Source organism: Canis lupus, chromosome 15 (genome assembly GCF_048164855.1).
Source record: "Canis lupus baileyi chromosome 15, mCanLup2.hap1, whole genome shotgun sequence".
Taxonomy (NCBI): domain Eukaryota; kingdom Metazoa; phylum Chordata; class Mammalia; order Carnivora; family Canidae; genus Canis; species Canis lupus.
Window position 1 is genome coordinate 27816623 of NC_132852.1, and position 25689 is coordinate 27842311.

Below are 25689 nucleotides of genomic sequence, written 5' to 3' on the forward strand. Positions count from 1 at the left end.
CAAATGAGGTGAAGGGCAGAGGGAGAAGCAGGCTCCCCGATGAGCAGGGAGCCCCATGCGGGGCTCAGTCTGAGGACCCTGAGATCCTGACATGAGCTGAAGGCAGATGCTCAACCAACTGAACCACCCAGGTGCCTCAACATGAAATATCCTTATTAGTAGGGTTGGTGATGACTTTGTATAGGTAGGCTGTTTAAAAGGGAGCCATTTGTTTACTGTTGAGGTAAACAGTAAACAAATGTTTACTTGCCCACCAGGAAGTTAGGGAAGTAGTGGATGGATCAGCCGGGAAATGAACTGCCTCCCCTAAAGTGCACAGGTGGAGCGTGCCCAGTGCATCTGGTTGCCCCACTGCAGGTCTGCTCATTCTGAAGTGCATTTTGGTTTTCACCATTAGCACTTGGTTTGTGCCGTGGTACTCCATTTGACCTTTTGGACGCAGGCTGCTGAAAGCTTTGGTTAGGTGGAAGAGCGGGGATCTCCCTGTGTTCCAAACAAGCCTGCTCTGTGTGACAGCCACTTTGGAATGTTTGTGTTCAGTTTCATTTGGCACCTTAGTGTCTGCCTGGGGGAAGGGGAAAGGGAATGCAAATGTTCCTCTTGAACAGTGCTTGCTTTGGTCAAAGAAAAAACTTAGGAAGGAATGAGGGAAATGAACCTTAATAATAGCTGGAGCAGAGAAGCTGCATGGCTCAGTGGGCTTGAGGCCAGCTGGGACCAGGTATTTAAATTAATGCTGTTGATAGAATATCCTCCATAGATGGGGATGAGTTTACCTGATGTGTGAGGAAGACTTGGGTTAGGACTCCTTGCACTCACATCCCTATCTTTAAAGAGGAGAATATTTAAAGGAGAATAATCCAAACAATTTCAGTGCATAGTTGGAGGGGTGACTGCATACCCAAGGTTTGAGCTTATCGCAGTAAAGTTGTTGCCTGGTTTGTCCTTTTTTTTTTTTTTTTTTTTTTTAAGATTTTATTTATTCATGAGACAGGCAGAGGGGCAGAGGGAGAAGCAGGCTCCCTGCAGGGAGCCTGATGGGGGACTTGATCCCAGGACCCCGGGATCACGACCTGAGCCAAAGACAGATGCTCAACCACTGTGCCACCCAGGTGCCCCTTGAGTGAAGATTCTTGATTAAGATTTTGCCAGATGAGGAAAAGGTTGATACCACGGGTGGAAGACTGGCCTGTGTGAAGACACAGGCTTAAGAGCACTTCTCGCTGAGTGAAGTAAGTCAGAGAAGGACAAACATTATATGTTCTCATTCATGTGGGGAATATAAATAATAGTGAAAGGGAATATAAGGGAAGGGAGAAGAAATGTGTGGGGAAATATCAGAAAGGGAGACATAAGGTAAAGACTGCTAACTCTGGGAAACGAACTAGGGGTGGTAGAAGGGGAGGAGGGCGGGGGGTGGGAGTGATTGGGTGACGGGCAATGGGGGTTATTCTGTATGTTGGTAAATTGAACACCAATAAAAAAAAAGATATTAAAAAAAATCCAATGACTTACAAAAAAAGAGCACTTCTAGGAAGAGCAAGCAAGGCATGGCAGGGGAGGAAGGGAAGTTAAGGATGAGGCTGGGGGAGAGGGGTGCTTTGGTGGGGGGAGAAGGTGGAGGAGCTTGTTTTTGGCCAGGGAATCAGACTCCACTCTGCGATTGGAGTTGCCTTGCCATGCTGTGCAGCAGGGACCTGGCGCTCTGGGACTCTCTACCAGCGAGAAAGGCAGGTTGCAGCAGGTGTGGGAAGAGTTGAGAGAGCAGAGTGAGGCTAATATTGTAAGAATCCTAGTCTCAAAGTAGTGCCTGTGGGTGGCGACTCAGCCAGAGAAATTCCAGGGCCCCGGCAACTGGCCGAGCGCAGAGGAAAGACTAGGAGTTTCCTTCATTAAGCCTCTTGGGTTTCTGCTTTGGGTGGCCAGCTAAATGGTGGTCATGTTTGTAGAAAGAGCACACTGAATGGTTGAAAACGGGGAGAAAAGGCCATGAGGAGGTGAGGATGGTAGGGTTTGAGATGCAGAGAGGAGAGGTCTGATCTTGAAAGCAATTTTCAGAACTGTGTAAGAGTCTATAGCCGGTAACTGAAAAGGTGGGTGATGTGAGTGCCTGGAGAGTTGGAGGCGTGGGACTCTGGTTCCTAGGGAACTTTGTGAGGGTAGGCAACAAAAGAGCTAGAAAACCTACCTAACACTTGAAGGTATGTAGAGACCTAGAACTTGGAGGAAAGGGGAAGAGCTGGAAATTCTTGGGAAAAGTGGAAGCAAAGTTTTTAAAGCACTTTTAAATTTAGGAATATAAGAGTGTTCTGTATCTGCTAGTTTATAAGCTAATAGTGTTCAGTGTGCTCATCTATTTGAAAGGTGGGGAACTTAGAAAAATCTAGGTATATATACCTTTTTCTTTCTTTCTTTTTTTTTTTCTTGGCTTTCATCAACGGTTTCTGGAAATTGTCTTCCTCTACTATTTGCAGTTAATTCTGAGACTTTTGCTTTTCAAGCTTTTTTCCCTTTTCCCCAACGCTGCACTCTAGAAGGCGAAATCAAGCTGCCACAAGATTTTTGTAAGGGAGTTTGGAAGGTAAAGATGGAATACCTTGAGAGGCTTAAGTGTTTTTTTTTTTTTTTTTTTTTTGGCTTAAGTGTTTTTATAAAAAAACATTCCCTCATGGTTTTTGGTTCTTTTTTTATTTTATTGGGTGGGGAGTAAGAGGAGTCTCTTTTGCCAGACCCCAAACTCCTCTTATTCTGTGGGTCCTATTTTCCACTGATTCACTTAGTGCTTTCCTAAAAGTTTGTGGCCCTTGTTGCTCACAGTCAAGTGTCAACCCTTGAAAGGAAGGTGGTCTGGGAATTTAAGAAAAACAACCACCTGCATTTATATTCCTACTAGGTTTTCACCTTGCTGCACCCATTATGATGGGCGTTATGTAGAATACTGGAGGGAAAAGGGAAATGGCAGTAATGAATGCCAATCACACCGGGAAGATAGTTCCAATTCCAGGCTGTAATACAGTATTGTTTCACAAATTTAAAATGCGGAAGGAATGCGGAAGCCGCCTAGCCTCAATCCTGTGGGCCCCCAGGATTTTTGCAAAGACTATGAGAAATCTGGGAGTCTGAGAATTGAGGTGCATCTCACCAACCCATGCAAGTAAGTTAGAGACCTGTTTCTACTTTCAACTCCTGTGTATTTCTCCTGAGTCAATTTTTTTTTAAGTTTATTTATTCATGAGAGATACAGGCAGACACGTAGGCAGAGGGAGAAGCAGGCTCCCTGCAGGGAGCTAGATGGGGGACTGATCCCAGGACCCCAGGATCAGGACCTGAGCCAAAGGCAGCCTCTCAACCACTGAGCCACCCAGGTGTCCCCCCTGATTTTTAAAAATGATGTTCCTCTGCTCTTTCTGAATTCTTAATGTCACCAGGTAGATACCCTGGTAGGTGGCCAACATTATCCTAAGAGAAATCCTAGAGATTAAAAAACAAGGGACACCTGGGTGGCTCAGCGGTTTAGCATCTGCCTTTGGCTCAGGACGTGATCCTGGAGTCTTGGGATCAAGTCCTACATCAGGCTCCCTGCATGGAGCCTGCTTCTCCCTCTGCCTATGTCTCTGCCTCTCTCTAATGAGTAAATAAATATTAAAAAAAAAAAAAAAAACAAGCTGCTTTTCTTTGAATCCCCAGGATTCTGTTAGAATTTCTCTAATGCCTGTGTATAGGATGGGCAGTTGTGCCCTCCTGAGAGAAGGCACAGCACAGAAAGTGCTACCTTATTACAGAAGTACCAGAATTTCCTTTGTGCTCTGAGGGGAAGTGCTATACGAGTGTAATTACTTTACCCAGCATGTGTGATTTACAGGACTTAAAAATGTGTGAGTTTCCAAAGAGGCATCTGTTTTTAAATACAGTATCCCTCGAAGCCAACAGGATGTGTTTGGGGGCTGGGTCAGGGTCTCTCATGCACACACACTTCCATCCTATACCTGCCCAGGGATGCTGGGTGACTGGAGATTGAAGACACTGGTAATCGCTTCTCTTTAGAGCCTTGTTTATCAGCAGAGGGAGACCTCTGGAGTCCAGCTGGCTGCTACCAGGCCCCGTCCCTGTTTTCTGATTCCGCCTTTGCTGATTCCACTCTAAGCCAGTTCCTCATTTTTTTAAGGGTCTCCTAGCTCTTTCGCCATAAGGAACTGTTAGAGCTAGTGAATGCTGAGACCATTTTGGTTGCAGAAATTTCCCTTTCCATCTTGCATGTAAGAAAATTGGAGAGTTGAAGATCAGGTGCATATCCAAATGTAATCAAACTTGTAGAAAACTTTTAAGGATTTTTTTTGTGTGTGTGTGTGTGTGTTTGTGCGCACATTCCTTAAGCGTTTACTGAACAATTTCTACTCTGTCTTTAAATGTTGCACTTTAACAAATCAGATGAGGTGTTATCATCCCATGGTTTAGGTACCGGAAAACGGAGCCTCTGAGACATTAAGTAATTTGTCTGAAGTTTTACTGCTGGTGGGTAAGAGCTTAAAATTTTTCCAGTGGTGCACGAGGTTCATGTGATCAGGGCCCAGCTGGTTTCTGACCTCATCTACCAGGAATCACAACCTCATTCATTATGCTTCAGCTGCTTGGGCCTTAATTAGGTATCTCCTACTTGCCAAACTTGTTCCTGCCCCAGGGCCTTTGTGTGTGCTATTGGGTCTGCCTGAAAAAAAATCCTACACCCAGGTATTTACATGGCAGCCTCATCCTCGTCACTCATTCAGACGTCACTCATTCAGATCTCGGCTCAGATATTACTCAGATCTTTGATCTCCAGGTTTAAAGAAGCCCACATTCCCAAACACTGGCCCACCCCTCCTTTATTTTCCAGATAGATCTTACTCACTGACATAACTTAATGGTACTTATCCTCTTGGAATGTTACTCCATGGCAGCCGGGACCTCTGTCTTAAGGCTGAAACTGTCAATGCCTAGAACAATGCCTGGAACTGCCCAATAAATTTGTTAAATGAGTGGAATATGAACCAACCTGTCAAATTTGGGGCCTGTGCAATATACCACATTGTCTTAAACCTTTTCCAGCAGTCTTAGATTTCATTTCAATTCTTGCTGCCTTCGAGGTGATCATTTCTGGATGCCTATCTCCCCTTAATTACATCAGAAAGTAAAATCATCACATGCTTTGTTAGGCCAGAAATTTTATTTATCTTTTTGGCTTTTAGTGTTTAACTCCAGCTAATTAACATACAGTGTTAGTTTCTAAGCCAGACATTTTAGATGGTGTTTAGGTCCTTTGCCCGGGGGGAGGGGAGGGGTACGTAGTAGTTTGCACGTGTAGAGGAATCCTTGCTTTTGTCCAGTTAGGATGAAAACTTAGCACAGAATTTCATAGAACCAGGAGTGTGGCCCTGGCTTGGCGTGCTTAGTAAAAGTAGGGCAAGATAAATTGGATTCCTGTTCTGCAGATGTGTCCGTACGGTTGGGTTGCTAAGGGTTAATGTTAATAACCCAGGTGGAATTGATTTGGAGATAGGCTTAGCACTCTCCTTTTGATTTAGTCTAGCCCCCAGCTCAACGTGCTTTGCTCCTTTTGCCTACAAATGGCATAACTCTGGATAAGGCCAGAGTTAGCTGGATGAATCCAGCCTTTATGGCACCTGTACGGACTGCTGTGAGGGAGTACCTAAATCGGGCTCTGTGAGCCTTATGGAGCAGGCAACTTACAGCCCCAGTTTCTACCTCCATGTACGCCTCACAGACTCCCAACGGCTTTTATTCATCGTAAAGCAGGGGAGATGACATTTCGGGAAGAAAAGAATGTAAGTCGTCATTACTTTGGTCATCAGACTGCTTGTTAACTGAGCGAACTAATGCACTCGTGAAAATGCAGGCCATTGGATTTATCCCCATTTATGGCATTTATGTCCTAGTACTTGACCTTAAGTGAACTTCTTAACCATTCTCCATTGTCCGTGAGTCTTTGAGGCAATGGCTTATAGACAGTGGAATATATGCCCCCTGATCTGTCAGTTCCTGACCAAATCATCGATACTCTCTATTTCTTTGCCAGGGGACCTAGGACATGCCATTTAAGCTGCTTGGTTTCTTTAACTAAATTGTGGGGATTGGACGGACCATGCCTGCTGTGCATGGAAAGAATCCTAACTCCACTCCCGCTCCCGTGTTTCTGCTTCATTTTTCCGTTTCTGAATCGCGGTATAGGATGCGGTATAGGATGCTGCCGTGGTGGCACGCCAGCCAAGTTCCATGGGGGGGGGGGGGGGGATGGTTTTAAGCCTGAAATTTTGTTTTGCTTTGTCTTTTTTTTTTTTTTTAAACTAAGAAAATCAATGCTTCTCCTTGAGAATGGGTGGGAGTTTCTGGGTGTGAGCTAACGGCAGGAAATGACCCTCTCTAAACAAAAGGACTCTTTAAGGCCCATCCTGAGTCTTTGTGTTTTGAGAAGGGGTTATGCAGAAAACCTGAGCTACAAAATTAATCTCTGTTTAGCCATCCTAATGGGGGGTGGGTAGAAAGAAAATACCTTTCTTGCTTGCCCTCCCAAGTGTTCCAGGCACCAGGTGGAACCCACTGGGAGTGCCAAAGTGGTTTAAAAGTATGGCCTATCCTTTGGGATAGCCTGGCTTCGTACCCCCAGGGGGCAAGAAGGAACCAAGTCAAGCAGAACTACACGCTCTGTGACCTTCATCTTTAATCTGGACTTCTTGAAAAACCCATCCCTAGCAAAACAGAGACAACTGAGGAAAGGGGGAGAAACCTATATTGTATGATCTAGGTCTCTGTAAGTAAACATGGATTTAAAAACGAATCAAAGGTTTGAATTTCTGTGTTAACGGTTTTCATTCTTCTAAGTCTAAACGGGCGATCCAAGAATAGCTAGTGACTTCTGCCTCTTGACTAACAGGGGATTTGTAATCATTGCTGTGTTAGATAGCGGGCCCATATGAAGAAATGTCGGGCCCTGCCCCTGCTCTGGAATGTTCCTGCACTTTAAAGTGACTGCTTATTATTCTCACCATTTGTACAGCAGGATGCTGAATTTATATTGCTAGCAAAGTAGTTATGTCTTATCAGAATTATTTTGCCTTTCCGAATTCTTGCTGACTTGCTGCAATGAACTTCTTCTCTTCCAGGAACATGATTTTTTTTTTTTTTTTTCAGGAATATAAATCTTCCCACTAATAATTAGAAACACACATTTTGTTGAAAATGATTTTGTGGTTTACTTAGTTTTCAGAACACTTGAAAACTACAAACATCTTTCCAAAGAACATTGTTGCGTCACTATTTTTAGGCTTTATGTTGTAACTATATTTTTAGAAAGGCCTGCTGATGTGTTTGGTGGACACTGGTGTGCTAGAGGGAGAGAAAGGCACCAGAGACTTAATAGAAGATTGAAGTTGCTGCTCAGATCCCGGTGTGAAAGGACTTTGTTCATGTATTAAATGTGTTGGAAGACTATCTTTAAGTATGAAACTAGGGGCCATACTGTTTAAAAAGAGGCCTGATCATTGTATATTCCAGGGCTTACAGGGAAAAATGATTCTCATCGAGAATTCCAGCGTCTGATGTGTTGGTAGGGTTTCTCATTTTCTTAATACGTAAACTTTGGAGAAAGGTTACTGTTGTAGTGTTATTAATTTACACATGTGGAAATATGTACTGACTTAGATTCTTTTGGAGGCTTATATACATTGGTATGTTTTTCATTTTTAAAGTATCCTCTGTTTTCCAGTTATTATCTATAGTAACATCACTTTTATTTTTACAAAGATAAAAATACCAGTGATAATCTACCCTCGGCCTTTAAGCTGCTTATAACTAAGCAATGCATGGGGCTGGAATGCTTTGCCTTGAGAACGGTTTCTGCACCATCAGCCTTCCAAGCATGGTGACGAAGACGGAACATTCCCAACCTGGTATACCTCACCTAGGTTGGTTTGTATAGTTTGGATGGATTCGGGAATGGCGTGGATCTGAATTTTTTTTTTTTTTTTTTTTTTTTTGCCTGGGTGGAGGAGCGGCTTTTTTCTCTAATTCTTCACGTGCAGCTCCTGGTAAACCTTGAAGTCAAGTGAAAGTGCCCTGATCAGGAATGTTTGTTCATTCTCTCCATGATGCTGGATGATCAAAGGGAAGTGTCCTGCCCTTTGCAAGACCAGCATCTGTTGCCATTTGGTCATAGTGCGCCCAGCCTGCGGACTCTGTATCTTAAAAACAAAAGTTGGAGGTGGGAGGCGGTGAAGCCTCAAAACTGCTTATGGGGCTTTGGAATATCGTGAGTTTCTGATTTTTTTGGCAAATTTACATTGGAGAAGTTTTAACTATTAAACTGTCCTTCTTCATTCCGTAAGCCTCACAGGCCTTTAATCAACATGAAAATTGCTCTTGTTTCTGTTGTTGTAAATCAAGGGGCATGATTATGCAGAGGAATCCTGTTGGTGGGAGCTTATCCTGAAGTCAACAAAAAAAGTGTGGTTTTTCTTTATTCACTAGTAAAGGCAGCCCAAGTAAAACTTGGGTGCTGTTCAGCCCAGGAGCCCCAGGTATAGAAATCTGGTAGTGTGCCCTGGTTCTCTTACTCATTCCAGTACTCTCTGAAAGCTCTCTACAAAACTAATATGCACTATCTTTTCCAAACTGAAGTTGCAGCCCTTTTCCTTGGAAACCCTGTCATAAATACCTCCCCCCCTCCCCATTTCTTGTTTCTTTTTTTTTTTTTTAAGATTTTATTTATTAGAGAGAGAGAGGCAGAGACCTAGGCAGAGGGAGAAGCAGGCTCCCTGCAAGGAGCCCGATGCTGGACTTGATCCCGCGTCATGGGATCACTCCCTGAGCTGAAGGCAGAGGCTCAACCGCTGAGCCATCCAGGCATACTGCTGCCCCCGTTTCTAATGGATTATTTTTCGGATGAAATTTTTCCTACAAGGGATGAGATGGAGGAAGCCTATTGTTCATTGAGAAGTCCTGAGGTGGCTTGCCTTTGTGGGAGCTCTGGGATATTGTGATTTTTGGTTGCTATATTGGATGCCAGAGGTATCCACTCCTTTCAGCGCTGGGCCACGTTGGAGCAAAGCGTCAGCGTGTGGCAGAGCTTTCCTCCTGGGATATTTCTGCATATCTTAAGTCCCATTATGCACTTAATTCTATCGGTCCTCTCTCCCAACATTCCTCAAAGGAAGAGTGGTAATGTATTTCTCCTATTTTTAGAGATTAAAATAATGGTAATAAATCCATTGGATTTTTAACTTCTTTGATTTTTAGTTATCTTTTTTAGGATTGAGATTCCTTTCCAAGTTTTCCTAAGCCAGTTTGTTCACATAATTGGATCACATTGTGTCTCAAGTTTCTCTTCACTTTTTCTTATTGGAGAATAAATTCACCTCTGTTATCTCTTCCTCTCTTCCCCCTCCCCCCCAAATATAGAAATATAGGTAAATAAAACACACACACACACACCCATGATTCTGCAATTCCTTTCTCTGCAACCAGTGCAGTGGATCTTAATTCCCTTTCTGTGTACAAGCACACTCCCTTCTATTTTAACAAAAATGAGATCATACTATACAAGTGTTTACATTCAATTTTTTTTTTTGAAACTCAGCATTATGTCATGAACATCTTTGCATGCCAGTGGATACATTTGTGCTGTCTCGTTTTTAATTCTTCATACTATGCCATGAGGGATGTGCCTTGGTATATTTTACCCATCCCTTCTGTTTCCAAAGCTGCATATAAACAGTGCTGTACATCCTCCTCGCTAAATCTGTTGTGTACACCCTTAGTGATTTCCTAAGCTTGAACACTTAGAACTGGAATTTCTGGGTCAAAGGGCATGCATTCTTTTTAAGACATTTGATGTTTATTGCCAAATCTCAGCAACATTGTGCTAACTTCTACTCCCACCAAGACTATCAGCAGGCCCCTTTTTCCTGCATCCTCTGCCACTGCCATTTTTAAAATGTTTTCAAAGGTTGCTCCTCTACTGTAAAGTTTGCCACATTTGGGTTCGGTGATTCATAATTAATATTCCAGTCCGATCTGTACAACACTTGGACGTTACATATTGACTGGAATGACAAAAAAAAACCCCACCCCATTTCAAGACCTCTCCCAGTTGTTTCTTGTACTGCTGTTGGCCCTAAAATAATTTTAGGAGGTGTCTTTCGCAAGTTCAGTTGAACACGATGAAAAGTGATTTTGTGATCTTCGTGTAATAGGTCCTTGATATATGATATGGATATATACACACACTGTTGGCTATAAACCTAATGACTGGGAATGGAGACCCATACTTGAGGTATTCTGTGTGCATGCACATAGTTTCAGTGACTCGGTTCCAGCGGTATTCAGGTGAGCCAATAACCCTGCCAATTAAAAGCAGTTGTAAGATGTATCTCGAGTTTAGAGATGTTACGTTGTGGAAACCTGTGCTTCAGAACCTGTATATCCTAGCTCTGCTTTTCTGGTCATGTCATGGGCTTGCACTTGAGAAGAGAGATCTTCTTGGCCACACTGCTCAGTTTGACATCAGTTTTGGAGGACAGCTAATGAATTACATCCATGGAAGGGGCTTTTATAAAGTTAAAACAATGCCTTTTATTAGGTGTGGACTGTGTAGTATATCTACTAGTAGAAATGTTTTCTTCTGAGTTGAGGAGGGCCTGGAGTGCCAGTGTCAGAGCTGGCACAAGTATTGCTTTGTCTAAGTGACAGACCATCAGGGTACCTCCTCTTCCCCACAGGGGCTGTGTTCACGGTGGGTGCCCACAGCGTAGCAAGAGCCAAACTATCTGAAAAGGAAAGCTCAGGTCTCCCTGTATCGGCGGGCAACCCCAGCCCACAAGGCCTCCTTAATTGTTAACAGAACATTCCTGCAGAGCACACACCCTCCACAAAGCCTACACACATGTTCTTAGAGTGTGACTCGAGGAAACGAGCAGATGTAATGGAAACCTCAGTCTTGACTCACCCTGACTCTTACATATGAATGGAATTTGCATCTCATTTAGCTTTAATCTAACAGTCTTTCAGGGTAAATTCCCATGGAGGTCATGAAATACTGAATTTATATGCACGTCGTGCCTTTCTCAAAGGGGCTAGAAGCTCTTCTGCAAATAAAAACGTGCCTTCTTTCCCTGGAGTCCTTGATTTCAGTTGACAGCTGGTGAAGGAGTCTGTGAGGGGAACATTGTTTAGTGGTGAAGAGGTTCAGCTCCCCCTGGGATACAGTCATTAGTCCTGGCTGAAGACAGGCCTTGAACCCAGTGTTTTGTTGGCTGTTCGGTTAGGGATGTAGAGGTGGTTACCAAGAAGCACTTTCCCTGCTTGCTTCCTTTCCTACTTGGAAAGACCTAGTCAACGCAGAAAACAATGGGAAAATAATACTGAGTTCCTAGGTGAATTGACAAGTTGTGTTATATAGACAGGGCCTAGAAATTCAAAGAGATCAGTGTGGATAAGTGGAAAATAAGCATTGTGGAAGAAAGATAATGAGGCTTAATGAGCTTGTAAGATTGAAATATGTAGAAATGGGCACTGGGGTAGGAGTGTCCCCATCATAAAGGTTTGGAAGTTGGGAGTAAATGTGGGTGTCCTTCTGTGGCAAGGAGAAGCCTAACTGACTGTTAATTTTTAATGAATAAATAAGTAAATGAATGACCAAGAGAGGGATATTTTAAAGACTTTTTTGTCAGTTGTCATTGGTTTCCCCAACCAGGCATGTTCCACAGATGATAGATATATGACCTGCATGAACCCAATGTCCATATGCTAAACTGCCTTTTGTTTTGTTTTTTTTTTCTTTTTTAAACTAGGCTTGCAAGGCCACATAGAATGTTCATCAGCATACTGGAAAAATATTTTCCTCCTTGTTTTCTCCCCTTTTGCTTCTTGATGAAGCTATTTACTCCATGACTACATTTGTTTCTTTGCTTCTCCATTCTGACTATTCAGGATGGCACGGCTGTTTATCAGTCACAGTGGCTCTTGGCTTTAGAAACCAAACCTATATTTCCTAGGTGAGAGTCATTCCGGTAATACTGCCTGCCTGCTGTATTAAGCCCTGGTGACACAATGGGCAGCAGACAGACTTGGTCCTTGACCTTCCTGGAACTTTTCAGTGTAGTGTGGAAGTGTGTATTGTACAAATAAAAGGACAAGTAAATATAAGCTCACAAATTGCCAAGCGCTATAAAGAAGCATAGCTGATGTGAGAACTGTAATTGATGAGTAACAAGGGGACCTTGTTGACTTGGTTCTAGGCATCATTTACATCCCTTCTTGTATGTTAAGTCCTTTAGTACCAACCAGCATTATTCCTGCTGTGCAGGTGAGGACCTGAGGCTCAGACAGGTGAGTCACTTGGTCTAGGTCACTAATAAATACCAAAGCCTGGATTTGAACCTGGGCAGTTCAAAATCTGTCCTCTTATGCTAACCTCTATGCTGGTCTGGAGGAGTATCCTTCAGAGAAGGATATTCCAAGGAGATCAAGAGGTCTCTTGGGCCTAGTGCCTCCTGGGATTCTGCTTTGACAGAGGAATTTGAGATATGGGACTTGCCCAGGTCCTTGGGGATCAGTAATGTGGCAACTTCTTTTCAAGGAGGTGAGTCACCCAGTTATACATAGCATGCTAGTTTCAGAAATTCTGGGTTGCCTTGGACTTCACGTCATCATCTGTTCTTTTCTTTTTCCATCCCCCCTGTCTGGACTCTGAATTACTCCACCAATCTCTGCTGCCTTTCTCTCCCCTCTAGTCCTTTCAATACTCAGAGCAGATAACTCTCCAGAGGTGTTACTCTCACAAATCAGCTAGCACCTGAAAACATTTGCAGATTCCTTGATCAAAGGTGTCTGATGTATGTGAAAGTGCTCTGAAGACAGGCGAGCACTGGCCACGGTTTGTTGTTGTTAGTGGGTAAGATTCAGATTTCTTTTTTTTTTTTTTTTTTTAAGGTTTATTTTAGAGAGTGCTCATGAGCAGGGATGGGGTGGGGCAGAGGGAGAGAGAATCTCAGGCTGTGCTGAGCGTGGAGCCTTCTGATCACCACCTGAGCCTAAACAAGAGTCCCAACACTTAACTGACTGGCACCCAGGTGCCCCATGATCCAGATTTCTTTGGCTGACATTCAAAGCCCCTCCCAGGCCCTTTCCCATATTTCCAAACTCCTCTACCATCTTCCTGTTATCTCCTCAGCCTGCAATCCAGCAGCTAGTCTAGTGTTCATTTGTTCTTAAGTAGGCTCCACGCCCAGCATGGGGCTTGAACTGAAGATCCTGAGACCAAGAGTTTGCATATTCTACTGACTGAGCCAACTGGGCACTCTTAGTACTTTGTTCCTTTTGATCGCTGTAGTGTTTCCCTTTTGTGGCTATAGGCCACATTTTGTTGGTTTATTCATCAGTTGAATATTAAGTTGCTAATACTGTTTGGATGCCCTGTTCCTATAAAGGCATTCCACCTCCAAACCTTTGATTTGTTTTTTTTTTTTTTTTTTTTTTTTTTTTTTTTTTTTGCAGAGTGCTTTCTTCCATTCATTCCTTGCATTTACTTTTTTTTTTTTTCTTTTTTTTTTTTCCCCTTCTGGGCCTTTCTAGTTGCTTATAGAGCTTTCCCTCCATAGGACTATTATGTCAGTCTCTGACTTGGCTACTTGAATGTACTACCTAGTATATGTTTTTCCGTCCTTTCGTGTATACATGTTTATTTGGACCTTGAGCTCGCTTTTTTTTTTTCTGTTTTTAAAGACCATTCAAATACATATGGAGCACTGACTTTGTGCTGCATACATAGTAGGTATGGGGGATAATCTGTGAACAAAGCTAAGAGCCTTGGTCTTGTGGAGACTTTAGATTCTAGTGGAGCTTACATTCTAGGTGATTTAAAAATTATACACACAAAGTTAACTGCTATTGTGTATTTCCCGCACCTGGCCATCAGATGTCCTACAGTGTAAATTCTCAGGAAACTTATTTGATAACTATTACATTGAAATTTTCTTAATTAAAAATTAAAATGGTTGAGCATCTGCCTTTGGCTTAGGTCATGATCTCAGGGTCCTGGGATTGAGGTCCCACATTGGGCTCCCTGCAGGGACCCTTCTTCTCCCTCTGCCTATGTCTCTGTGTGTCTCTTATGAATTAGTAAGATCTTTAAGAAAAACAAACAAACAAAAAAAACAAGACCCCTTAATCCTGTCCAAGCTGTATAGATGGCTACCTGATTTCTTACAGGCCCTGTAATTATGGTTGCCAAATTTACTCATAAAAGTGAAGTGATGTCTTCACTTATTAAGTGTCCCCTTAGAAAATGAAAACCACCGCAGGGAGAGCAGATCTCCTATCACACAAGCCATGTCTTCACACCCTTGCCTGTATCTTGCTGCTTTTGCCTAGACTGTTCACGTAGGAGTCTTAATCATTCCGAGCATTGGAATCTTATGGAGACCCTGTGGGAAATGGAGGAGGGAGGCGGGTGGAGCCTGTTCCTTGCTGTCAAAGTTGAAAAATCCTCCTCCTCCTCCTTCCTGTTCCTTAGTAGGAAAGCGTTTACTGGGTTCCTGACACAATTTGAGGCTTGTCTGGCGCTGAACCAAGCACCCAAGGAGAGCTGCTGCTTCCTTACCCATTTTTTTAAATTTTATGTATTTATACATGAGAATACACAGAGAGGAGAGAGAGAAGCAGAGACACAGGCAGAGGGAGACGCAGGCTCCGTGCAGGGAGCCTGATGTGGGACTCGATCCCGGGTCTCCAGGATCACACCCTGGGCTGAAGGCGGCACTAAACCGCTGAGCCACCGGGGCTGCCCTCCTTACCCATTTTGGCGTGATACTGTAGTCCGTCAGGTATCCATCTTCTCCAGTCTCTTGGAAAGGATAGTAGCCGAGTTCTCTCAGAATGCCATGAGAACTAACGGGTTAATATTTGTAGAGGCCTGTGGAAATGTTAAGTACTCAGTGTTGTTGTTATCTTCTCTCCGAGCATGGTTGCCTTATAAGGCTGTCCACTGGGCCCAGGGACTTGTGTTGGGGAGCTGGGCCAGCCTGTGAGGCTCGATGGCTGTGGCAGCTCAGGACCTTGCTCCAGGAATGGGCTCAGATTTCCTATTTTAATACTGGCGATACCACTTTTTGCTAATTGCTGATCCGGCTCTCACAAGTACTTTTCCCTCCACTTTATAGCATCTATTTTTAGCCACCGCATCTCTGTGATTCTTTCCCTCTGAAAACCAAGTATAGTAAAAATCCCCTTGAACAAAATAATCCAAAATTCTTAAATTGTCTGGGAAGGTAAGCTACTTATCTGAAGAATTATTGAAGTAGATGCATTCTTTTTTGAAAGGCTGTATTTAAAAAAAGAAATGGCAGGGGTGCCTGGTTGGCTTTGTCGGTGGAGCCTGGGACTCTTGATGTCAGGGTGGGGAGTTCAAGCTCCACATTGGGGATAGAGTTTACTTAATTAAAAAGGCAGGTGCAACATTCAAATTGTGCTCCATTTAAAAAAAAAATGAAAATGTATAAATATTCAATATAGAGAGGACTACAAAAGTTTCCGCTTCCTTTCATGAACCAGACGTTTCTTTTCAGACCGTACCATGTAAACATGGAAATTTACGTGTTCAAAATCCAGTTTTAAAGAGTTTTCCTTCTCCTGGTTGTCAGGGAAATGACACAGATATTTATGCTATCTTAGGTTGTTGAGCTGAAAGGGACCTAGGAGTTGCTTTTGTTCAGTACCCTAACTTCGAGCAGTGTGGCAGCTGAGCCTGGAGCCCATTCCTTTCTTGAAGGAAGCTGCAGGGGGACACCTGAGGTGGTGCAGTTGAACATCTGACTCTTGGTTTCAGGATCAGGCTCAGGGCTCAGGTCGTGACTTCGTGGTTCCCTGCAGAGTCTGCTTCAGATTCTTTCTCCCTCTTCCCCTCCCTGCTTGTGCGCGCTTTCTCTTTCTTTTTTTCTCTCATAAAAAATTTTTTTAAATTTTATTTATTTATTCATAGAGACACACACACAGAGGCAGAGACACAGGCAGAGGGAGAAAGAAGCAGGCTCCATGCAGAGAGCCTGACATGGGACTCAATCCAGGGTCTCCAGGATCACGCCCTGGGCTGCAGGCGGCATTAAACCGCTGCGCCACCGGGGCTGCCCTGTCTCATAAAATCTTAAACTATATTTTAAGATCCAAAACTATATTGTTCTAGTTAATCACTATTTCTCTCCCTGGAAGAAGAGCTGTCCTCTCTTTCTGGCTCCCAGATGTGTCAAGTAAATTACTCCTGTAGTTTGTGTGAATTTAAAAAGCGGACAGAATGAGAGATCTTAACAGCACCCTTCTTGGGGTAGGCTGAGAAGGTAAGTGCTGTAAAATAGGCCAGGATGGTGGTGTGGGTCAAGAGAGAGGAGTAGACTATTATTTCTTACTTAGAAGTATCTTGGTCATACTTCCTTTTTTGTGTAATCAGAACAGTGGGTCATTGGTTACTATCAATGCTGGCTCTGTGGGCTACCCTCATTTTCATTAATGATACACTTTTGTTTGCTGGGGCAAGTACCTTGTAAGTCACATAAGTCGTCTTTAGAGGCAATAAAAAAATACTTTTGGTGAGCCTTGGACCTTCTATATTTGTGTGAATGTTTTTTTTTTTTTTTTTTTCCCTTAAAGAGTTTATTGGTTCATTTGACAGCAAGAGAGCACAAGCAGGAGTAGGGGCACCGGGAGACTTAGAAGCAGGCTCCCCGCTGAGCAAGGAGCCTGGTGTAGGACATGATCTCAGGACCCTGAGATCCTGACCAGAGCAGAAGGCAAATGCTCAACAGACCGAGCCACCCAGGCACCCCTACATGAATGTTTAGAGGCAATCTCTTGTTGATGGGAAATGGTACAGAACTGGGGAACTTTGGTTTGGCTTTAGTAGTTGTAGAAAGTGGGACAAAGTAGGTAGGGTCTGTTGCTGGTTAGCTCATTTGATTAGAACAGTATGCTAATGAACCCAAGGTCACTGAACCACTCTTCTGTAGGCCAGCCAGCTCTACGTTGCTGGGATTCCAGGCCTTAGCCAGGAAGCTGAGCAAATAAATGTATGTCACTAGTCACAAAGCTGGAGCAAATAGATCACCAGACCCAGTAGAGGAACTCAAAACACATGTCCTGTGGATCATAGATTATAGCTCCTAAACGTATAAGATAGTATAGCAGATGTTTTGTATAGTTTTTCTTTTAAAAACTTTTCTGTGAGGGGTACCTTGGGTGGCTCAGTTGGTTTAAGAGTCTGACTGTTGATCTCTGCTTGGGTGTCCATCTCAGGGTCATGAGTTCAGGCCCCACATTGGGCTCCACTCTACACTTGGGGCCTACTTAAAGTTTTTTTTTCTTTGAGTAATAAATACATGTCTATCAAAGACCCTAAGAAAATATAGTAAAATATAAGAAAGAAAAATTGCTTGTTACCCCCATTTCTGACCAGTTTTACTTCTGGATTTTTCTGTCCTTGACATTTTCTTCACTTGGCTTCTGTGTTACTACGGATTTTTCTCCTCCTCTCCAACCCCTTCTCTTTATTCACTTTTTCATCTTTTTTTTTTGTTGATTTGGTCCTTTCCAATCAAAGTATACCTTAGAACCTCTGTCCTGTGGCTTCATTTTGTCATATCCTGCATATCCATGGAAGATATCTTTTGTCCCAGAGTTCTGCCTTGAGCTTCAAATGCAAATATTCAAGTGTCCACACCACTTCCAATTGGATGTCTTCCATCCACCTTAATAAACTCAACATGTTCAGTAACTGATGTCCTTATGCTCACCTCCAAACCTCCTGCGTTCCACATCTGTCCCCCTTCACCCAGGTGTCCACCTCTTCCAGCTCCCTCCCTAACTAGTTCCTCACTAAAAACAACTCTGCCTCCCTCAAATCCGTTGACTTTTTTTTAATTCACAAGAGAGGCAGAGACTAGACAGAGGGAGAAGCAGGCAGGAGAGCCTGATGCGGGACTCGATCCCAGGACTCTGGGATCATGACCTGAGCCGAAGGCAGATGCTCAACCACTGAGCCACCCAGGTGCACTTTTCCGTCTGTCTCCCTTACCCTCCTATTCAGGTTCTCAATGAAGCTGTTCATCCTGCTGGGCTGCCTGTCCCTCCCCATAGTCCTTGCTCTTCAGGTCAGCCAGGGTAACCTTTGAAAAAATGGAAATGTGCTCTGTCCCTCTGCTTAAAACCTTTCACTGGCCCCCTTACCAGATAGCCTCATCTACAGTACTTGTTCCTGGAGACTCTGCTTTTGTCATTCTGAGCTTGGTTCACTTCTCTAAGCTTTATTACTTACTATGTCTGAAGCTAAGTTCTGGGAACCCACTTCAAGAAGATGGGGAGGGAGGACGACAGACCTGGGAGTAGGAGTAGGTGTACCTGGGAGGATGTAATGGCTTTGTCTTTAGGAGAACCTGGGCCAGGACCATGCAGTTGTTAACCCCTTGGTGTGTTAGATGATGATGCACATGTACACCGTACCTTGCTTGATGTTTGGCCTGTAAGTCCTGCAGTATTTCAGCTTGCCTCTCTGCTGGACTCTGAAGGGTGGCTCCTTAATTGAACCATGTGGGAAGCACATTGCACGGAGGGAAAGAACATTTGATCTCTTCATCTAAATTAAGTGCTTCTAGGGTTTTCAGGTTGGCTTTGTGTTAGTTTTATGCTTAAAGTGACTGTATAGGGCTAAATATTAAAGTGACACAATGAGTCCTTTTTGTAAGGTTTCAAGTCCTGTTACATTGCAATGTGGGATTTTCAGAGTTGGGAAATCCCTGTGAGCCAGGACATAGAGTGGTATCTGGATAACCTGGTGACTTATGAGTTGGAAGAGTTGCATAGATAGTAGCCATGTCCCCTGCTTCGTTTTGGGTTTGTTTTGCATCATTGTCCAGCTAAACTAAACAAAATGATAAAGGGTGGAAAAGGCCCTCCATTACTGTAGTCAGTGTTTGTATAAATGTTAATCCCTAGGAAATAGAATGATGTTCCTCTCCAGTCTTCCAGATCCACTCTTTTATCCTCATTCTGCCCTCTTGATGTTTTCCATTTATTGTTCCTTCAGTGGGGGAAGCTTGTTCTTCAAAGAAACACATAGATCTTTTTACCTTTTCTAAGAATACAATAAAATCTTTTGTGTTTGTGATCCTTGAAAAGGCTGTTAAAATGTTCAGATAGTTTACTTTCATAGAGACACAAAACAAAGCAGATCATGTTGACTGGGTATTTAAGCATTTATCAGAATGTTTGGAATTGTTGGATGCCATCTCTGTTTTTACTTTTTTTGCTCTCTGTGGCCAGCATAGTGAATCTTCACTACACACTCCCAGATAACTGATTATCAGTAGCTGAGATCAACATGGAAACTCCTCAGAGCACCTGTTTCTCATAAACTTAGAAAGCAGTTGCAAGGAACCATAAATACCATGGCTCCCCATTTTTCTGTTAAAAAAATTACAAAGTAATAAGGACTCATAATTTTTAAGGTCTAAAAATATACCTTGCTACAAATAATGTAATATTCTCAGTCTTCCATTCCAGAAGTGTAATCAGAGTTAATGGTTTAATATGTGCTTAGATATATGCAATACATGATATATTCCTTCTATTTTAACTTGACAATAAATCATAAATCTTCCATGTCAGAATATATAGCAGTAGCTCAATCTTTTAAAAAGCTGTGTAGTACTATATAGTATTACATTGTAGGGATGTACTATAATTTTTATTTCCTGACATTTTGAATTGTTTTCAGTATTTTTGCTGTTAATGATATTGAGAGATTCTTTGTGTATAGAAACAGGTGTGCTGGTATTTCTAATAAAGTTGTAGAGTTGCATTTTATGCATTTGATTTGTCAAACCATATACTCTTAACGTATTTAAAACTGTAAAATTTTAGGGGCGCCTGGATGGCTCAGTCGGTTAAGCATCCAATTCTTGATTTAAGCTCAGGTCGTGATCTCAGGATCATGATTTTGGGTCCTGTCTCAGACTCAGCCCTGGGCATGGAGCCTGCTTGATTTTCTTGCTCTTAAAAAATTTTTTTAAAATTTTGTCCATGTATTCAGGATATATGCACATCAGTAAATATAATTTATATGTATATTATGCATATTTGAATAAATGAACTACATGTACTTGAACAGTTTATGGGATCATTAAAGATTTTTTTTCTAACCGTTAAGTATTGTATAATTTACCCTTTTGACTCTAGAACTTGAGTATAATGTAAAGATTCCTAGAAGCAAAATTTCTGGATGAAAGTATGTGCACTTAATTTTTTGGTAATGCTGAGTTGCCATGTAAAAAGACTTAACAATTTATAACCCCATCTGGAGTGTTCATTTTGCCATATGCTTTCCAACATTAGATATTATTATATAGCTTACTTGGCAATTGTTGGCTGAAAGAATATATTTATTTCATTAACTTGTATTTTTATTAATGAGGTTACCATTTTAATATGTTCACCAGTTTTTTGTTTTTTAAACTATTTGGTTTATTCAAATAATTCCTTATTTTTCTATTAGAGGTATCTATTGATTCCTAGGCAGTTTTTTTTGTAAACATTGTCTAATATGTGTATTTTTGGAAATACTTCCCTGGTTTTTTGCTTATCTTTTTTTTTTAAAGATTTATTTATTCATGAGAGACACAAAGAGGCAGAGAAAGAAGCAGGCTCCATGAGGGGAGCCCGACGTGGGACTCGATCCTGGGACTCCAGGATCATGCCCTGGGCTGAAGGCAGCCACTCAACCGCTGTGCCACCCAGGCATCCCTTTTGCTTATCTTTTAAGGAGAGACCCAAATTGTCATTGTTGCTGTCAGTGGGACTGTGTGCTTAAAAATCCAAGATTATCAATTGCAAACACAAATTAGAACTGATGACAAATTTCGGTAAGGTGGGCAGACAAGATAAACAAAATCAGTGCCTTTAAAAAAAAAAAAAAAAAAAAAAAAAAGAAAAACCAGCACAGGAGACAGCGTTACTAGCATAATCAGTTAGAAAACATAATGAAAAACATAGTATTCTTGGCTGCAGTAAACACAAATTTACAAGAACTATCTGAAGAATACTGAAAAGATGTAAAAGACCTGAGTAAATAAATTATGTTCTTGGATGGGTATTTATAAAGTCCATTTCTTCTAAATTAATTAACAAATTAAGTATAATTCCAATAAAATTTGTAAAATATTAAAAAGTTTATAAACTAGTTCTGAAGTTCAGCTGGACTTAATGTACATGAAGCCAAGAAAAGTTTGAAAAAGAACTATGAAGGAGGACTCTTCACCAGCTATCAAAGCCCAACTAGAAAGGTTAAAAATGTTTTAAGATAGTGCAATTTTAAACATAATGTTGAAAAAAATGTATGATGTTGTAGTTGAAAGAGACAAATCACTAATTGAGGAGACTGTAGGCCCGAAAGGTGTGAAATGACTGGTTTGAGGTCATAGAGCTTTCATGAAGTATAGAAGTATTTCTCGGTTTCTGAACTGATTGTGAGTCTAACTTTTAGCAAAAAAACATTTGGGGATTTCTCGTTTTGTCAACTAAAAAGCTAGTGTATTTTGGGAAAATTATGCACTCAAGGAAACAACCTAGGGACTTTGACTAAGGCTTGAATAAAGGTTAGGAAAGGAAAATGCTCCTGCAAACCTGTCAACCGCTTGTGTGTTTCATACTCTTGTCATTTTTCTCTGTGAATGTAGCCAAATAGTTCAGGGGTGGAAGGTGAAGAGAGTCCTGAGGCTTATCTAGGGGACAGTAAGGTAGGAATGTGTTAGAAACTTAAAACCGATGGTCAGGCTAGTTAATATTTTAGTGATTTAAAAGTTTAAAATATTTGTGTTTGAAGTCATGAACCTAGTTTTAACTTATTTTCCTTCTAGGTTTTAAATTTATGTTGTGAAGATGAGTATAAAGTATACACATGGGAGGGGATGTAGAGTTTTAATTGTGAGAATTTGGCACAGTTTGTTCTTTAGATTTTTTTTTTTTTTTTTTTTTTTTGAGTGTGGTATGAGCTGGTCAGCTGCAGAACCTTCAGTTAGTGAACTGATACCATCTAGGGTGGAGCTAAGGGCGGAAACATGTTTAATCACATACTCCCCAACTTCCTGGCAGTAAGAAAGTTATCACCAGACAGCAGCTCCCAGGCTAATTTAACTTTAGTTCTGGGCAGGCACATCTGTGGCAATCGTTTATTAAAGTAAGTTTCTTAAGTTGTAGGCATTATTTAGCTTCTCCTTTCAGGTGATGTTTTCATGAATCCTCCATTGTGTTTCTGTGTGTGCATATGTGTTAGTCATTAAGGATTCCTTGAAATACAAATGCCCTATTGGTATAATACTGTTTGGTATTATATTTGAAAGCACAACATCACATTGATGATTTTTTGAGGAAATTTTTGGGTACCCACTATGTGTAGTCTGCCCTGGACAACTCATGGACCAGGTGGTAGAGCATGAAACACAAAGTTAGAAGAGACTAATTGCTATAACAGATAAAAATAAAGAGCTCTCCCTGGGTTGGAGATGGAAGAAAAATTCTTAGAAGCAGTAGCATTTGGGCTGGGATGTGTAAGATTATCTACTGTTGTATTATACACAAATCTAGGCTTTGCTAAAGTGTGAGTGCTCCTTGGCACTTCCTTTTGGAGGAACTTCCTGTACAAAAGAAACCCCTGTATGTTTCTGAACAAATTTACACCTGAGGGTAGATTTTTGGAAATCCTTCCACTTGGGCTCATTGTCTTCACTTTATGTAAACACACACCCAGGAAGCTGTAGGAAGAACTTAAAAAAAATGTACCTTTAAAAAGAAATGCTTTGAAAGGTCACAAGTTTTTGTTTTTAAAGATTTTGAGATAGAATGAGGGGGCAGAGGGAGAAGGAGAAGCAGACTCCCCGCTGATCAGGGAACCCCATGCAGGATGCCACTTCTGGATCCCAGGATCATGACCCCAGCCAAATGCAGACACTCAACCGACTGAGCCATCCAGGTACCCCTAGATCACTGGTTCTCAATGGCATTCTCTGGTTATGTTTTGCTGAAACAGTTACATTTCCAATATTTGTTTGCCTACTACTTGTGCTGGGTGAATTCAGTACAGCAGGGAATCCTATTTGCTGTGGTGAGCCCTTTTTTAATTCGCAGCTCATTCTGTAGAGGTGACTTACCTGTTTATGTCAACTAGCCAGAGTAGGGTTGAGAACCAGGGCCTGGCTAGAAGGCCTGCAGGCAGTTGAGATGTATATTATGATTCCATGCCCTAGACCAGTTGAAATATATATTATGATTCCTTCCTTGCCCTAGACCTCTGGAGCCGTTAAGAGCTGTTCAGGGACAGCCTGTGTGGCTCAGCGGTTTAGCACCACCTTCGGCCCAGGGCATGATCCTGGAGGCCCAGGGTCGAGTCCCTCATCGGGCTCCTGCATGGAGCCTGCTTCTCCTTCTGCCTGTGTCTCTGCCTCTCTCTCTGTCTCTCATGAATAAATAAATAAATAAAAATCTTTAAAACAAAACTGTTCAGTCTCTCTTGCTGCCTTTTTATTCTGGGGGCTGAGTTGTCCAGAGCTCTGCCGTCTGGCTTCCCAGCCATTCTGGTCCCTGGGCCTTTACCAGGGCTCTCTCGATTCTCACTGTGCCTGCAGATCCGAACTCTCAAACCTCTGCAGTGAGTCCCTTATCTGTTCATGTGTTCCGTCACCTTGTGGATATTTATAGGTCACCAGTCCTGCTTCAGTTTGAAGACCTGCAGGGCAGCGCTTGGCACCTCTCTACTCTTTGTGTATGTCGCCTTTGGTTGCCTGGTGACCCGTGAGGGGACTGGTGAGGACTGGTCTGCTGGGGGAAGCCTAGGAGGGGTTCTCCGGTGTGGGTAAGCCAGGCTTCAAGGGGCTGAGGGGAAAACCCACTGTTGGAGGAAGGGCCATTTCTTCCATTGCTTCTCTGCACTCGTTCTTCCTTTTTTCTTTCTTTTAGTTCTTCATTTCTGCTTCTTAGGCCCACTGGTGCCCAGTGGGACCACAGAATCTGTGACGTTCAACTGGTCGAGGAGTGAGGGACTTCCCAGAAAGAGAGTTATCTTAGGTTTGGATTTTCAGGAACAAAGTTATGTGGGTCAGTTGAGAAGACCTGCCTGATGGTGAAGATTGTCCATTGGATCTGCATTCAGGAAATTGAGATGAGCTTTCTTTCCATTGCTTCACGGTGCTTTGAGCTTGGGAGTCCGCCAGTGTAGGTTTTGAATGCGAGTTTCCTATTCTGGCTCTCCTTTGAGCTGTATTATCTTGGGCAAGCTACTTATTTCTCTGAGGTCCGTTCTTCCTGTGTAAATTGGGAATTTCAAGATCTACAATGTAGGGTTGTACTCAGATTGTGGCAATAATTAGCGTGCCCCACTAGGGTTTATCCTGATCCGCGTGTGCACAGTTATCATTTAAAAGTGGATGAGGACAGATTACTGAGAAATCAGTCAATAAGCCTGGATTTTATGACATTGGACATCAAATTATAAATCCATTACTTAAGGTACATGATTATGTGGGATTCATCGATAGATTCAGAGTGATGCTTGCTGGCTGGTGCCTTTTAACTTCTCTAAACTTTAAGTTTCTTTATTTTTAAAATAAGATGTGGGATGCCTGGGTGGCTCAGTCCATTAAGCATCTGCCTTCGGCTCATGTCAGGTCATGATCTCAGGGTCCTGGGATAGAGCCCTGCCTCAGGCCCCCTGCTCAGCGGGGAGCCTATTTCTCCCTCTCCTTCCTGCTCAAGTTCTATCTCTGTTGGTATCTCTTTCTCAAATCTTAAAAAAAAAAAAAATCCTACTTCATGGGATCATAAGGTAATGTATACAAAACATGTGGCACAGTGTCTGGCACAGAATTTGATCTAGAAAGGAAGCTCTTATTTTTACTCTTCAGTAAACCTTAAGGTATGGTAAAATGAGCAGCAATTTATTTTATAATAATGATTGCATTATTGCACCCTCTGTCCTTGGAACCATGACTGTTCTGCTGACAGAATTTTTGACCTTCCTGCATTATTTTCCCAGAGAAGACACAGAACAGTAGCATCAGCCGATTATGAAATAGTAATGCTTTAGTCCATTATTACTTTAGAAATTTCTGTCCTCCTTCAAAGTTAAGGCTACTACATTCCCCAATATATTAGATGAGTCTTAACTGTCAGTATTCTCTGCTCCTATGGTATAAACATATATATATGTAGAATGACTTTAATTTCTTTATCACTAACATCCAGCACAGTGATGAATGTGTGGTAGGAGAATCCGTAAATGTCTCTTTAATTTTTCCCAAATTTACAGTATTTTTCGTTCTATTGCCAGTTAAAGTATTTTTGCCCTGTGGTGATTATTTCTGGTGTCTTATTTCACATTGAACATTAAATTAACTCTGGATATTTGCCTGTTTAAAGAACATGACTTTTCTTTCTCTGTTTTGTTGAAATAGTGAATTCCCTTAACCAAGGAATTTTGGTAAGATGTAGTGTATTTGTCAAATATGAACTAGGTTTTTCCAGACACTGTTCTGGAATGTTTGTTCATTTTACAAATGTTGTTACTAAGATTACCCTAACAGTCCTATAATGAGGCATAGTTATGATCTT

The 25689-nt window shown here is 42.1% G+C and overlaps 2 protein-coding genes across 53 annotated transcripts in view; one reads left to right on the forward strand and one right to left on the reverse strand.

Moving 5' to 3' along the window:
• Positions 1 to 25689, reverse strand: part of LOC140604785 (uncharacterized) — a 196918-nt gene that overhangs the window by 157510 nt on the left and 13719 nt on the right. The window lies entirely within an intron of this gene.
• Positions 1 to 25689, forward strand: part of RBPMS (RNA binding protein, mRNA processing factor) — a 173209-nt gene that overhangs the window by 8057 nt on the left and 139463 nt on the right. For 3 of the 47 annotated variants that reach the window (XM_072776307.1, XM_072776289.1, XM_072776312.1), the window contains exon 1: positions 2612 to 5822. The exons of 36 other annotated variants lie outside the window; for them this stretch is intronic. In XM_072776307.1, the coding sequence (XP_072632408.1) occupies positions 5799 to 5822 (24 nt within the window). In that variant the 5' untranslated portion in view covers positions 2612 to 5798. Of the gene's footprint in view, positions 1 to 32; positions 722 to 1010; positions 1233 to 2611; positions 5823 to 7415; positions 7601 to 16139; positions 16380 to 25689 lie in introns of those variants that run through there. 8 more of the 47 variants (XM_072776296.1, XM_072776327.1, XM_072776308.1 and 5 more) reach the window with 7 other exon arrangements.